The sequence below is a fragment of the Stegodyphus dumicola genome, chromosome 5 (assembly GCF_044657685.1).
Source record: "Stegodyphus dumicola isolate Sdum_Otavi_A_Nest chromosome 5, ASM4465768v1".
NCBI classification, from domain to species: Eukaryota; Metazoa; Arthropoda; class Arachnida; order Araneae; family Eresidae; genus Stegodyphus; species Stegodyphus dumicola.
This window is the reverse complement of record NC_140772.1, coordinates 94,364,985-94,380,237: the sequence shown is the minus strand read 5'-3', so window position 1 is coordinate 94,380,237 and position 15,253 is coordinate 94,364,985. Positions and strand designations below refer to the sequence as shown.

General features: G+C 32.1%; 1 protein-coding gene across 1 annotated transcript in view; it reads left to right on the top strand.

Annotated features, from left to right (window-relative positions):
- The window catches only part of LOC118183143 (cell adhesion molecule Dscam1-like), a 610,771-nt gene that overhangs the window by 566,075 nt on the left and 29,443 nt on the right, over positions 1-15,253 (top strand). The window contains exons 17-18 of the mRNA XM_085816874.1: positions 2,719-2,789; positions 2,914-3,151. Of these exons, the coding sequence (XP_085673000.1) occupies positions 2,719-2,789; positions 2,914-3,151 (309 nt within the window). The remainder of the gene's footprint in view (positions 1-2,718; positions 2,790-2,913; positions 3,152-15,253) is intronic.

The following is a 15,253-nucleotide window of genomic DNA, read 5'->3' as shown; positions in this document are numbered from 1 at the left end:
AAAATTATAGATAGATGAAGCACATTTATCCTTAACTAGGGACTTTAAGAACTGCGTTCACGGGTTGGCGAAAATCTTCTTTTACGGAGCACCAGCACATTTACACGAAGCTAAATTGACTGTGCGGTGCGGCATCGCAAGCACATTCATCCTCGATGCATATTTTTCGAAGAGATCTCTTGCACAGGTATGAAAGCGTGCTCTCTAGCAGACAACAATGGCGCAAAATTACATGTCCAGAAATGCAGCAGCGAGATGTCCGTAATGATATTGTATGGATGCAAGATGATGCTATTCCACACGTTGCCGCATGTGTTCGGCAGTTCCTGCAATACCACTTTGGAAATATTTACTTACTTACCTCACCTCCAGTAAAACATGAAGTTATACAGATTCCTCCCAAGTTTTGGGTTGTTGTCAATAATCCCCCGCAATCAATGAATTACCGTCTGCGAAAGTGGGCACGCGGAAATATTTTAATTCTAATAAAAGCTTTTTTTTTCTTTTCTCTTGTATTGCCACTGGTCTTTTACAATGTTCTTTTTTGCAAATGTTTTACACCCGTGAGTTTCGTCACATGTATGTATTTCCGACGACTTTTTTCAAGGCCCTGCTTGTTTGCGCAGGAAAAACGCAGGTATTGGCGCTCGAAAAGTTTGAAATGTTTATACTGTAAAAGTATATCTATTGTTTCACATGTTCACGATCTCTAGAGCATACTTTCAAATAACAGCATCCGGAATTTCATCTCGATTGGCTGAGCGGATAAGCAAATAAGAGTTCATATATCGGCGAAGTGTTTTTATGACTTCCCTGTACTTTTATGAGGATGAAAGTTTGAATCTCAGGTACGTGGTCTTCTATGTGTATTGTGTCTATGTATGGTCGCAAGGCAGAAAGAATATTTTGGAAATCTAAGGTTTCTTACGAGATCTGAATTATTTTCACTGAGTTAAATCAATCGTTAAAATTGTATTAATTGTTTGCTTGCTTACTTAACTAAACGCTAAGGTGGAAAAGTAGATTAAGTATTCCGAATAGGAACATGTTTGTTTAGCAATTTGAAATATGTATTATTATCAATTAAGAGAATGCTGCACGGACATTTATCTGAACGTTTACTTTAATCAAGAAAGTTAATAAAAGTGTTCAAAATGTAAACTAGTGTTTGTTTATCTGACTGGTGGTCTACCACTGTGTCTTATTGTTTGACTTAAAAGGTAGTTAAAAACATGGAACTTTACATATGACCTGTCTAAAATTAAATTCTAATCACAGTGCAGTAGAGGGTTCTGATTGAGAAATAAATTATAATTATTAGAGTCGTTGTAACAGTTAACAATACTTATTTATTGTCATTTTATGTGAACTGGTAATTAATATATTTTGTATAGCTAAATCTTCTTTGGTATTTTGTGAGGTTATGTATTAATTTATTTGTAGGAACAGGCAATTTTGATTAGACTGAATAAGCTACTTCTAGTAATTGTCTCGAGTGTCTCGACTGTTTATCTGTCTAAAACTATTGATATGTTTTTAGACAGATAAACACTCGAGACTTTCAACACGATTTTAGAGTTTGGCATTCTGGATTTGTTGTAAATATATCTTTGATCTATAATTCCAGTATTTTTTATTTTTTATTTTAAGGTACAACAGAAAACGTTTTCTCACTTTTCTTTCAGTGTTATTGATTTCATAGGTATGACATTGAAGTGAATTACTTCCGAAAGATATGTATTGAATTAATTTTATTTAAGTATTAATCACCAGTAAAAGATTTAGCTGGCACAAGTTAAATGCTCTTATAATTAATTTTTTTTCTACGTAATACTTTTCTCTTTCATACATCGCATTGTCATAGGATGCAAAACAAACAAAAATGCGATTATGAACGGGTGCGCAGCTCGCACCCATTGCAATCTGTACACCCGTTCTTAATCGCATTCTTAATTCTTCATTGTGTAATTCGTAATAAGAATGTGCTTGACAAGAATTGCTTTGTCCAGAAATAAAATATATTAAATCAGCACGACGGGTAACATTTGACTGAGTGTTTCTTACTTATGCACACATAATAATTATTTCCTTAAAAATTTAAATATTTTAAATTCCTTTACCTTTTTGACTTCTTAAGGCAAGAGAACAGTTCACACTGTTCTGCGTTTGAATGAAAAGAATGACGATCAATAAATATTGCATTTTCAGATTCTTTATGACTTTTATTTTTTAACTTCATCTGACGGAAATTCAATTAAATTTTCATAAGTAAGCTAACAGACTTCGAATTAAAAATGTCCTTTGAATTTAGTTGACTACAGGGCCCTCTCTAGCCATTTGTTTAAATCGTGAGTATATATTATTAAGAATAAGCAATTTCTTTAAAATACCGAACAACAGAAGAATAATTTAATATAAATCCATGATTTATATTAAATTAGAAGAGCACCACTTCGTGTTATTGAATTTGTATCTTAAAGATTTATGATTGCTTCAAGGGTAAATATATTATCAGATATTTTCCACTTACATTCTTTTCCTGAAGGTGAAATTCAATATTCATCACTTCATAGCATAAAGTTGTAGCATAAAAAAAAAGAAAAAAGATAGATATATTTTAAAGAATTTTATGTCATTTTGTTCTGTGAAATTCTGTTCGGCTTATTTTTGCCTGCTGTAAACTTGAGATTTTATATATATTATTTTCTTTTTTTTCAGCTCCTGGAGGGCCACCTCTGACCATAAAAACGCTGCCTTTGTCTTCAACAGCAGTAAAAGTGTTGTGGGAAGTACGTGCAACAAATTTCTGTCCGAACTCTAAAATTTTAATTTGAAAAATTGAATTACATTATCCTGTCTTATTTGTTTTAGTTTTCAATTGAGTAATATTTTCTTTTATGTTGATCTGTTTAGCCTCCTGATGCAACCTTACAATTTGGAAAAATAAAAGGCTATTATGTGGGATACAAGAGCAAAAATTCAAAAGATAAGTACGTTTACAAGACTTTGGAAGATAGTGAAAACTTCCGAGAAGAGAGAATTCTCACCAATTTGCAAAGACATACGAAATATTTGATTAGAGTTCAGGCTTTTAATAGCAAAGGAGCAGGACCACCATCGGATGATGTAGAAGTCGAAACATTAAAAGATGGTATGGTTCTTAGGCTTTCAAATTTTAACATCATAAGTTTTCTTAATATTTATTTTTATATTTATTCACAGTTAAAACTACATAAATATCATAAGTGTTATTTCTTTTAATGTACATACAAGCAGAAATGTACTTATGGAAATCCATACAAGTATTTTATTTGGTTTTCTTTAGTTACGTTAACAGTAACAAGACAATGATAAAGTTCAAAGCACACTTTCTCCAGTATACCCTACGTCTCTATAATCGTAGCAGTAAACCTATATCTGTGAAGTATGATGTAAGCTTTGTGATAAATATTTGCCTTAAGGTATCTTAACGGAATTCATTTATGATAAAAGAGCGGTTAATATGTTAAGTACTACAACTTCATATGGTTGGGAAATGGTTTTAGGCTGTTCTTTTGTAAAATTTATACGTGTTTTTTCTCTCCGTCTTTAATTTAACTTTAGAAAGTCTCCTGATTTTCATCTCTGCTATAATTTCATTTCAGAGGAATTTGTTTTAAAACTTTTAGTATCCAACTGAAGTATTCGCACATATTTTTAAATCTCAAATAATTGCTTTATTCTTATAATTTTAATTTAAATTTTTTCTTTATTTAGCATTTTTCAAGTAAAAAACATTTTTCGCTCTAACTAACTCGAAACGAGTTAGAAATGTAAACCATTATAAATATTAGTTACCTAAATTTCTTTATTTATTTGTTAATGATTTTTTTAATTCCTCGCCTTTTTGTTGAATTTATTGAATTATTTTTTTATGAAATTTAATCTTTTTAAAGATTAAATTGCCAAACAATCAAACTTTGATAAACCATTACTTTTCATTTTAAGGTTTTTTTTTTTTTTTTTTAATATTCAGCTGTATGCTTCAAATATAATTGTATACTTCACATTCTGTGAATTCAAGGTAGTATTTAATCGATGAAGGGGATGTAATGTTGAATTAATTCTGTAAAGCAAGAAATTAAGTAAACAAATGCAGTATCGTCTGGAAAATGACATTAATTTTTTAATATTGTTACTTTCTGGACATTGTTTACAAGTTGATCTTGTTGTCTGATTTTTGATTATGTTGATTTGTCGCAACCTAGAACGCGGTTCCCTTCCGAAGGAGAATACTTTGATGTAAGTGAAGTTAAAAGTGGGTGCTTTCCTTGAGCTTTCATCAATCTATGACATGTGAGAAAAATATAACTTGAACAACAAATGTTTACTTGAATCGTTATAAACTGCTGAGTTATGTCAATATAGTCTGCTTGTCTGCGATACTTCGTACAAATTCTATCCAGGATATTCTGCTACATTCCTATTCTAGTCTCCAACACCTACATTCCACGTCAAGACTCCGTGCAACATCGCCGCACCACGCTTCAGAGAATCACAGCTACTAGCCACGTCGATAAACAGGACAACAATCACCCCGGATAGGCGTATTGGGAGGAGTGAGTGAGTACGATGGCTTCCGACCACGAACCAAACGGAACGGAATTATATACCATCACGGCGGAACCAAACGGAATTATATACCATCACGGCGGGGAAAAGTTACAAAGTTGAACATTGTATACTAATAATAGTTTCTGTAGATTGATAATTGCAGGCACCAAGTGTTATTCTGGTTATCTGCTTTAAATTCTGAACATTGAAAGCATAACATTATTCACAGTTGTTTCTTCATACTGCATTCTATTTTTCCAAGTGCTACTCTGTGTTTGAATGTGTTAGACGTCCACTTTGCCAGACACAGTCTGCTGGTTTCTTCAAGTGCCAGGTTCTTGTATGTACACAAAGGGACGAGGAGACACAATCTTCCACATTTCTTGGCTTTTACCTCTGGATTATACAGCGTTGAACGCATCACCGCTTCAGCATTGCCCAGCCACAAGTGGGGATGCAAATTTCCCAGAAAGGCCTAAATACGCGTCTTTTGTGAAATCGTTTCGTACACCTACACTTTGTTATCTCAGCTTAGTTTATTAGCATCATTCGTTAAATCCCTATAATATTTTTCTGAAGTTCCTGCTTTTGTATAGCTTTAATTAGTCATCTGTATGATTCGCTATTAAACATAACTTTATAGGAAAAACAATGAAGCAAGCGATATTACTTTATATCAGCAAGTTTTGCATCTTCGTATTTATTTTTGAATTGGCTCTAAGCTTTGAAATATGATTTATTGAATAGGATATTATTATTTCATTTTATTTCCTACAGGCTGTAGTGCTATTGTTACGTATTGTTGCTATTGTTCCACCTATTCTGTCAGCCATTATGTAAGTCATCAGCATTTTTATAAATAAATAGTTCTGTAAATGTAACATAAAATGTGAAAGAAAAGTCTAATACTTGATATAAAGTTCACAATGACTACAGCTGAGTTAAATACACTGAAGACTAATAAATTTTGTACTTTGTAGTATAGTGAGATTAGAATCAAGATTAGACAAAAATACAAAGATACACGGAAGTTTTGAACAAACTGTTATCACTTTCGTGTCAATGCGCTGCACTATAGTACTTGACAATAAAAAAAAATGCTTTCAAATTTACTTCTCACATCAGCACACGGTCCGCTTGTACCATGGTATCATACGCTGCTTAATAAACTCGCCATCAGAAAAAGGCCTTGTACCATTTAGCAACGCTGTAGGCTATCATTAGATTTTCTTCTGTAGCGCTGTTTTAATGTAATGATTTCTCTGGAAATAACGTTTGTTGCTTCATCAATCTTTTCACATACTTTGCACCTTTTATTTTGCTTTCCTTTTTGGGAAGATTGTAGCCCAGTTCACTATGGCTATCATTTCATAACACAATATACACACTGCTTCATTTCTTGTATTACCAAAGAAATATTTTTAATCCATTTTTCATTAAACACAAGACGCTCATCATCAATTGTATGTTTTCCGGAAGGTTCATTGTTTAACTAAATTATTTACTGTCGTAAAGACAGTATTATTATTAATATATTTATTATTAATAATAATACTGTCTTTACGACAGTAAATTACGATTATTAATTAATATATTTACTGTCGTAAAGACAAAGCTGAAATGAATTAGATCAACGGTAAAACTACTGCTTTTAAACACTGAGTTCCGAAAACGTCATTTTTAACAAAATAATTTAAATTAGAAGAATACGTGTACGTCAAACATATTGTAATTGTACTGCTAATTAAGTTTAATATTAAAGACCAAGTAAGTATTTGCTATAGTATCTGAAATTTATATGTCTATATATCAAATAATTGCGAAGGTGTGCATGAAAACATCAAATTTAACATAATACAGAAATGTATGTTAGTTATTACAAAATGTGAGCTAAAAGTTCTAAGGTTATAAGAAATAAAAGGATAGTGAAGATTAATGTATAAATTTAATTAGCTTACCTCAATAAGAAGATATTAAAATTCTTAAGCAATAATACTTTCACCTCTGAGCGAATAAGGATCAATAATATGAGCGTTTTTGTACCTCCCTCATGTGTAGCATCTGTACAAATGCGAATTCCTTATTAGAACATGAACAAAGCCATTTTTCTCAAAATAGTAAACTTAATTTCCTCTTTCATATTCATGTTTACTTTCTACTTAACAATATCAAACTCTGCAATTAAATTATGATCAAACTAACTAAAATATTATACTTGACACTATTTCTCCAGATCTTTGGAAATGTCTGTCTACGGCTATTTATTCTATTGTTGTCCGGGGGGGAGGAACTCTTATTGAATGCAGACAGAAACATTTTAAAGAGAAAGTTAGATTAAACTGAATTGATTAACCGCATGCTTAATTATATGTTATTTATCCTTATTAATTTTTAGTGATGACATATATAATAGGTAGGACAGAAAGGGACTAATAAGATAATTATTTACACTGAAAAATGAAATCTTACGTACAAAATACTCGAAAAATATCTCGAATTAATATATTATGTATAAAGAATTATGGCAATTTTCATGCATGTGCTTTTTCCCCAGTATCGGAACTCATATGAAACAAAAGCATTTATGTGTTACGTTGCGACTTATCTCACTTTTCTGACAGTAAAATCAGAACCAGATCACGAAATTCATCGTGGCAAGGAAAGCCAGATTACGCCTGTCGTTGGCAAAAGACTTGAGCACCTTACAGGGGACAGTACGACTTCGCTCAATTCCGCCCCCCCCAATTTTGATAGATGGCACCCCGGTGGGACGTTTCTGAGAGTCTCCCACATCTCTTTCTCTACCACCAATCTCTCGAGATGACTTCAGGCTCGCCATAAATTTAGAGTGCCCCCATGCCGCAAAGATACTATACATATACAAACATATATGCCTTCTCCGGTATTCGAACACGGGCTCTTCGGTACCGCAGTAGGCTTCCCTAACCTCTATACCATCTGAGCGGGGTAAAACATTTATGTATCACCGCTTACTCACTCTAAAACTGTCGGCTCAATGTCCGGAAGGAACGGTCTCGTAATTCTTTTAGTTCATGCGCAGGATTTCTTTGAAGACCAACATAGACTTCCCTTGACAAATTAATCACATGTTAAACAACAGTAAATTTATGGAAATTCCTGCTGCCTTGCTCACATATTCATGCTGATATGCTTTATAGAATATCCGCTACGGTACCGATATAAAACGTTCTTTGAGAAGAAGGCACGATTTCGGTCATTGTATTCATGTTGAATTAATGAAAAATATATAGCAACCAGGGATAAAATGGAACTACTATAAAATGGTAACCAGGGAAATTCTTCGTCTGCAAGTTTCACCTTCATTTAGAATCTGCTTCATTTAGAAACTTTACCAGATTATTACATACATTAAGATAAAAAATTATGAAAACCAAAATTTAGATTTTATTTTGCAATAGCCTATAACTCTCCATTTTAATTTGGCTGTTTTCCCATTCTGTACAAAAAATAGGAATTACTTATAATAAATCTCTCCAAACTGTGCTAAGTTTTATGAAATATGATCAAACGAACAATCTTTTTCTCGACAAAACATCTGTTTTGTTGTAGATGGACATTCTTGATTCGTCGTTGATAAATTGGCGCAGTAGGTGAGCTTGTTTTTGAAGGACATGTGCATTTGCAAGTTGAAGAGGTAAGAAAAAGCAGCGATCTCTATTCATCTAGCAAGGGAATCGGAGCTCGATTCAAGTTGATTTAGTTAAGTTTTGTTCTCTATTCGTTGTTAAATTTTTCGATTTCCAAATTTAAAATTATTGGTTTATTGACGCGTGATGTAAGTATCCGGGTAATAACCATCACTCAAGAATCATATGACACGGATTAAATTTGAAATGACGCAGTTTAGAAAGGTTTATTATAAGCAGTTTCTATTTTTAGAACAAAAGGAAAATAGTCAAATTAAAATAGAGAATTAAGGGACTATTCTGAATTAAAGGTGGAATTACATTTTTTGTCTTATATACACACATAGCCACGTATACGTATTTAAAATAATATTTATATATACGTATTTAAAATAATAAATAGGAATAAACTTCAGTCTTCTAAAGAAATTAGAAGAAAAAAGAAGGAACGAACTGTTGCTTCGCATTAAAAGCAGACAGTAATGTAATTGACTGGTATGTGAAAATTTAACTCACATTTCAAAATACAGCTTTAATGCAACTGAATTATCTAATTTTACTTTTGAGATATTGTTAATGCCATAAATTAGTTTGATTTTGGATAAATCTAGTTACTTTGATTTTCTTCATTCTATGATTTATTATTACATGCTTATATATTTGTATTTTTATGTCTTAATCTCATACTAACCATAAATGTATTTTTAAGTAAAAATTTAAAATCTTTAAACTTTTTTTTTCAATTTATTGTTTCTGAAATGTTTGAACATCTTGATTTATCCGTTAGGCTGTACATGATTATTTTTGTAAACTATAAAGTAAAACCTGAAATAATATCGCTTTTCAGCGCACATTATTTATTTGATAAGTTATTTATTTGATACTCTTACGACAAACTGTTCTAAAAGAATGGAGGAGAAAAATAGTGCTTAGTATTTATTTTTCCATCAATAAAGAAATCGAATTCGAAAAAAAATTATTATTTATTGATTGATAGTCTGAAAAATGCTATGCATAGATATATTTCTCATTTTACAGCTTGCAGAACAGAGAGGAAAATCTATGATTAAGTATCGATTTTCTTCCTGCTTTATATTGAATTTATACTTATTCATCTAAATTTTGCCTCTGACTGTCAGTGAAGAATTTTAGTCAGCAAAATTATCTTTCTAGATCTAGGAAGTATGCTTGGTCACTGTTTAATAGTCATTTATTTTAAATCATAAATAATCTAATACGATTTGATTCTAAAAATGCAACTTATAAAGAATTTATATCTTAATTTCTTTGGAGTATTTTAAGGGAGACCCTTGTCTTTACTGTACGCAGAGGTTGCTGCATCGGCTTAGGTCACTTATCTAAGTGACTTACAGCAGGCCTCGGCAACCTATGATTTGCGAGTCACTTACTGACCCATTTCACAATTTCAAATGACCCACCTGAGTTCTGAAAATAAAGTATAATATATAAAAAATATATAAAACATAAATATCGAACATACATTAAAGTAGGGGTCTTCAACCCGTGGCCCGCTGAAGGTATTTTATTGGTATATTTGAATTTACAGAAACATTCGAAAATTTTAAGAAATTTTGATTTCAAGAAACATTCCCTTGTCAACTTTTTGTAGTAAAAAAAAAAAAAAAAAAAAAAAAAAAAAACTTTTTTACCTCTTATTCTTGATATTTGAAACATTTTATTGACATGCCTGATATTATTTGGAATAAAATGTTCTGAAAATGACGAATTTTTCAAAACATTTCACTTTATCTTATGTAATTTATCTTATGTAATATGTGTTCCACCTGAACTTCAATTAGAATTTATAGATTTACAGTACGACTCTGCAGTAAAATGAAAGTTTCTTGAAAATCCTATATTAATTTATTTTTATTCGAAGTACGTGACCGAAAAAAAAGTATCCAGGAATTCGTAAACAAGCACACTTCATGTCTTCTATCTTTAGCAATACCTACATATGTGAACAGCTTTCTTGTAAAATAAAATTCCTAAAATAAAAAACAAGAACACTGCTGACAGACAGATATTTGGAGGAAACTTTACGAATTGCAACAACACAGATTAAACAGGATATTTAAGAGACAGATTAAACCGGAAATGAAGGGGAAGAAAGTCAAATTTCACATTAAAACTAAAGTAATTACCATTCTCCCGCCAGTAATACAAGTTTGTTTTTCCCTCTTGTTTATTGCAAATGCATTTTGTAACATCGTTCTGTACAATCATCTTTATACTTTTTTTTTCCATTTTTCCATAGTTAAAAAAAGTTTTAAAGGATTTTAATTCGATTCCCATTTTATTTTTTGGAACCAATATATATATATATATATATATATATATATATATAAATCTGTAACACTATCTCTTCGCTTAGAATCAATTGTAGTCTTTCAAAAAAAAGTCCTTTTTTATACAAATTTTCTGCCTACACTATTTTTTTGACAGACACGTGGCCCACTGATCTCTGAATTTTTTGATGTGGCCCTCAGGCGTGAAAGGTTGAAGACCCCTACATTAAAGAATACATAAAAATAAATCGAAAATAAAAAAATAACAACAACATTCTTGTTTGATTACAAAATTGCAGCAAGGAAAACGCATATTTAGTTTTTAAAAAAGTAAAACTTGTAACATAATTTCAAGGAAAAATCGATAAGTCTCACGACACCGATCCTTAACCCATAATTCCCTATTTCGTCGGCATTAGCTCAAGTTATAAATGTGAGCAATTATTTGCGCACATGAAGTTTATTTTAAGTAAGAATAGGAGCAATTTAAATAATGAAAATTCAGAAACTTGAATTCGTGTTAAGACGACTAACTATAATCCAGACCTGACTGAATTAACTTCACAAGTTCTGCATCAGAGGAGACGTTAATATCGAAGAGAAAAATAAAGTTTCATTCAGTTCTGTTTTTTTATAATAATTAAAAATAGAATTAGAATTTTTGTGTTTAAAACTTCTTGTTATTTTTAATATTTATAATTATTTTCCCAAATTTTATATTATTCACCGAAAACTATCGTTCCAAAAACGAAAATACCACTGACCTGAAATGTCTGCTTAATACACATATTTTGGTTGTTTTTAACTCGCAGCCAAAAATAGTTACCGATACCCGACTTACAGTATCTATGAGATTAGAATGATTCTCGTAATGAAATGAAGATAAGTAGAACTTTTTAAGTACATAAAAGAAATCAGAGCAAACTAACAGCTTGAATAATTATAAGTATTTTATTTGAAACATATATGTACATATATTTACAAATTATGAACCTTGATTTTAATTTTAAATTATGTAAATTAGTCTAATTTCTTCAGAAGAGAAATGCATGTGGTCTAATGTGATAATCTTCTGGTCTAATGTGATCTGGTATTTCGTATTTCATATTGAAAAAGAAATTTGAAGCTTAATTGGTAGAAGCCCATTTGAAGAAAACTGCAAGAAGTTCTGTTGAAATTGATCCTATTCAGATAGCCTCGCATATAATCAGTCTTGAAATCCTTGTGAATTTGTTATTTCTAGTGAAATATGGCACTCCAAGAATCATTCCAACATATGCGATTTCAATTATTTGTAATTTTTGAATACCACTTTCTGTAGCGTTTGCTTATAGTATAGGAGATGCATAAGTAAACAGGGGAGAGAGAATCATTAATTCGTTTTTTTGGCCTTTTAGAGTTTCTGCAGAAGTGAATTCATCTTAACTAATACACTGTACTTTTTATGTCTGATATTGTTTGTATGAGATGACTATGTGCAAATCATTTTAAGAGTAATTCCAGGCATTTTATAGCGTAAAAAACAAAGAGGTCCTGCTCTCCAAATATAGTAACTTTGTCAATAATCTGATCCAGTTATTTACACTTTCTACTAACAAACTCACATGAGTTTTCAGACTAATAGAAATCTTCAGTTTCTTGGACTACTTTTCTGCGGTTAGAATTTCGTTCTGGAGCAGCTCAAGCGTGAAAGATAATTTACCAGATTTGGCTAGTACTGGGTAAATCCTTGACGGAAGTGGACTTTCGGATCGCGATTTCATTCGTTATCTAAATTTTCTCCATTTAATTTATCCAACTTCGGAATTTCAAGTATACGCTGCAGAGCATCGGCTGTGCTGTGACAATCCACTTTAATGATTGATTTGAAAATTCATACATTAAAGTAGGCAAACATTTATTTAAAAAAGCAAAACTGAGTTTTAAAATTCTCCTAATTCTCGAAAATGCTCCAGGATACGGTGCTGAAGCTCTCATAATACTGCATCCAAATGTAGGGGTTTACACTGCTGTCTGGGACGCCTCCAGACTCGCCTTCGCTTGTCATCGGGGCTCAGTTCAAAGCGGGAGTCATGACTGAAGACTATTCTACTCCAGTCAGTGACATTCCATTGCGAATGAGCCCGACACCACTGCAAACGGGCTTGAAGTTGTACAGAGGTCAATGGTAGTCGGCGCAAGGGGCGCCGTGACCTCAGGCCCCTTTCTGTGAGCCGTCTATGAATATGAATGGTCCTTGCGGTTACTGAAGCACTAGTTGCACGTACAATCGATGGTAATGATGCATCTGGGGCTGTGAGTGCCGATCTGACGATTGTTCGGTCTTCACGTTCTGCCGTTTGTCTAGGCCTACCGCTTCCTTCTTTACGCTGCGTGCGACCATGATTCACCCATTTCTGCCAACATTGTCTAATAGTGACATCGCTCCTGCTCAAATGTCGTGCTATTCGCCGATAAGACCAACCGGCTTCTTTGAGCCCACTATACGACCTCTCTCAAATTCTGACATTTGCGCATACCGTTCGCGCTCCTGTATGCGAGGCAACGTTACAGTCTACCAGAGTACAAGGAATGAAATTCGTGAAGAATTTATGACCTGGAATCATAATTTCTTATCTTAAATATCCTGCCAGTTGCGCAGATCAGATGCGCTGTAGCGACAACCGTTCATTCATTGGCACCCAAAATGTAAAATTTTGCATTTTATGTCGAAACCTTTATGCATATCAATTTGTGTCCAATTTGCTTTGTATCTTCTCGGTGTGTCATGGCGCGTCTTTTTTTTTTTTTTTTTTTTTTTTTTTTGTTGCTGTTGTTGTCTAAGAGTGTATTTATCATATTCAAAATTCATTCAACAAAAAAAATGTCAGAAATTAAAACACTTATGGGGATTAACAAAACAGCGAAGCAATAAACAGCGTACACCTGTGGATATCCTGGAATGAACTACCTTTATATATGGAAGTACTATTGTGATTTTAACCCATTTTTTCGAAGTTTTGTTAAACTTAAACCGATATCCCTGCACTGCCTAAGGAAAAAATAGTTTGGTGAATTCAAGTTGATAAATTTTTGAATTGACCCTGGTTAATACATTTTTTAATAAGAATAATTGGCTATCAGTATCAGCTAAAACACAGAAAGTCAGATAATTCATTTTAATGTTTTCATTGCATTTACAAAAGTATTTGTCTGTCTATATCTTGAATTTCAGAATCAATATTTCCAACCAGTTTTTTGAAATTAGTCATTCTATTCCATCTCTTTTCTATTCTTCCTATAGTGTGATGCATATCCGTGTATTTGTAGCAGTGTTGTTCTCCCCTATATAGTATATATATATATATATATACTAATGTAGTAATTTAAGTGCGTAGACTCCACTGGTACTTTTAGCAGCTTTCGATATCTGTCATGGCTGATGGTTAAGGCTTACAGATGTAGATAACAAAATTGGGTTTCGACAAATCACTAATCTTTAAAGGAAGATGACGTAGTTATTTGTGCGCGGTATTTATACCTAGTAGATGCAGAAAGTACTCTAAGCTGTGATTGGTTAACTTTAGTTTTCGTTACCTTTTTCAAGCAGCGTTATGTAACATAGAAATATCTCGAATTTGAGATAACAGGTGAATTTAGGGGGAGATCATAAAATCTAGAATCGTTAATTTTGAGGTTGCCAATTATTTTTAAAACAGCCATCCTATTTTGTTATATTTAACAAACACACATATTTACAAACAGCAAATGTTTGATCCATATATAGATATATATATATATGGTCCTTTTTAACCAAAAAATATAGCGCATGCAATGTCCCCTTCTTGGCTTTTCCAGCTTAGCAACTGAACAGTTATAAATAAAATGCTGTTGTCATATTGGCTGACTTCATCGCTGTTGCCTCTTCCTACAAAGCAAATTCTAGGATATATGTCTTTGGACGTGTGAATAAATTTAGAATCAATGCTTAATTCAAAGGCTTATAGAAGCTGATAAACACCATTCGTAAGTGGACCGGCTTCTCCGTCGATCGAGTAAAATATTATTGTGGTGTTGTACAATTGTTTTTATTTGTCAGCACCTTTGGATTTTATGGCAAATTTATTTCACCGACAACATATCTTTTAAAGCGCATGCATTGAATTTGTGAATTTTACTCCCGCAATTAAAGCACTTAATTTTAGTAATTTGAGTAACCTTTAGTTTTTGTGCAGAACTTATTTATTTCTGCCGAAGTATATGACTATCACAATTTAAACATAGATTTTTAACTCAATTCAAGATTCGTTGAGATTTTTGCGTCCATAAATATCTGACATATTAACTAACGAATCAATAATTTTATCTATAATTTTAAATTATTTCGTGTGCAAAACATATTCTCCTGTATATTTATTTTGTTTCATTTGCCATTTATCAAACGCAGCATTCAATTCGGCAGAATTACTCTTTTCTTTAAAAAATCTGTGGCTGAATACGAAAATGAAGTTTTGACTTTCTTATTGATAAACCGTGTACCAAAAAAGGAATTATATTGATCAGAAATTTAAAAAAAGGTCTTCAAACATTTGTGAACAATTAAAAGCTCTAACTTCATATGAACTCATCGCAGCTTCTTTATCTCTTGAATTTATATAATGTTTAAATATATATGCTTATTAATTTATATAATATATATTTATA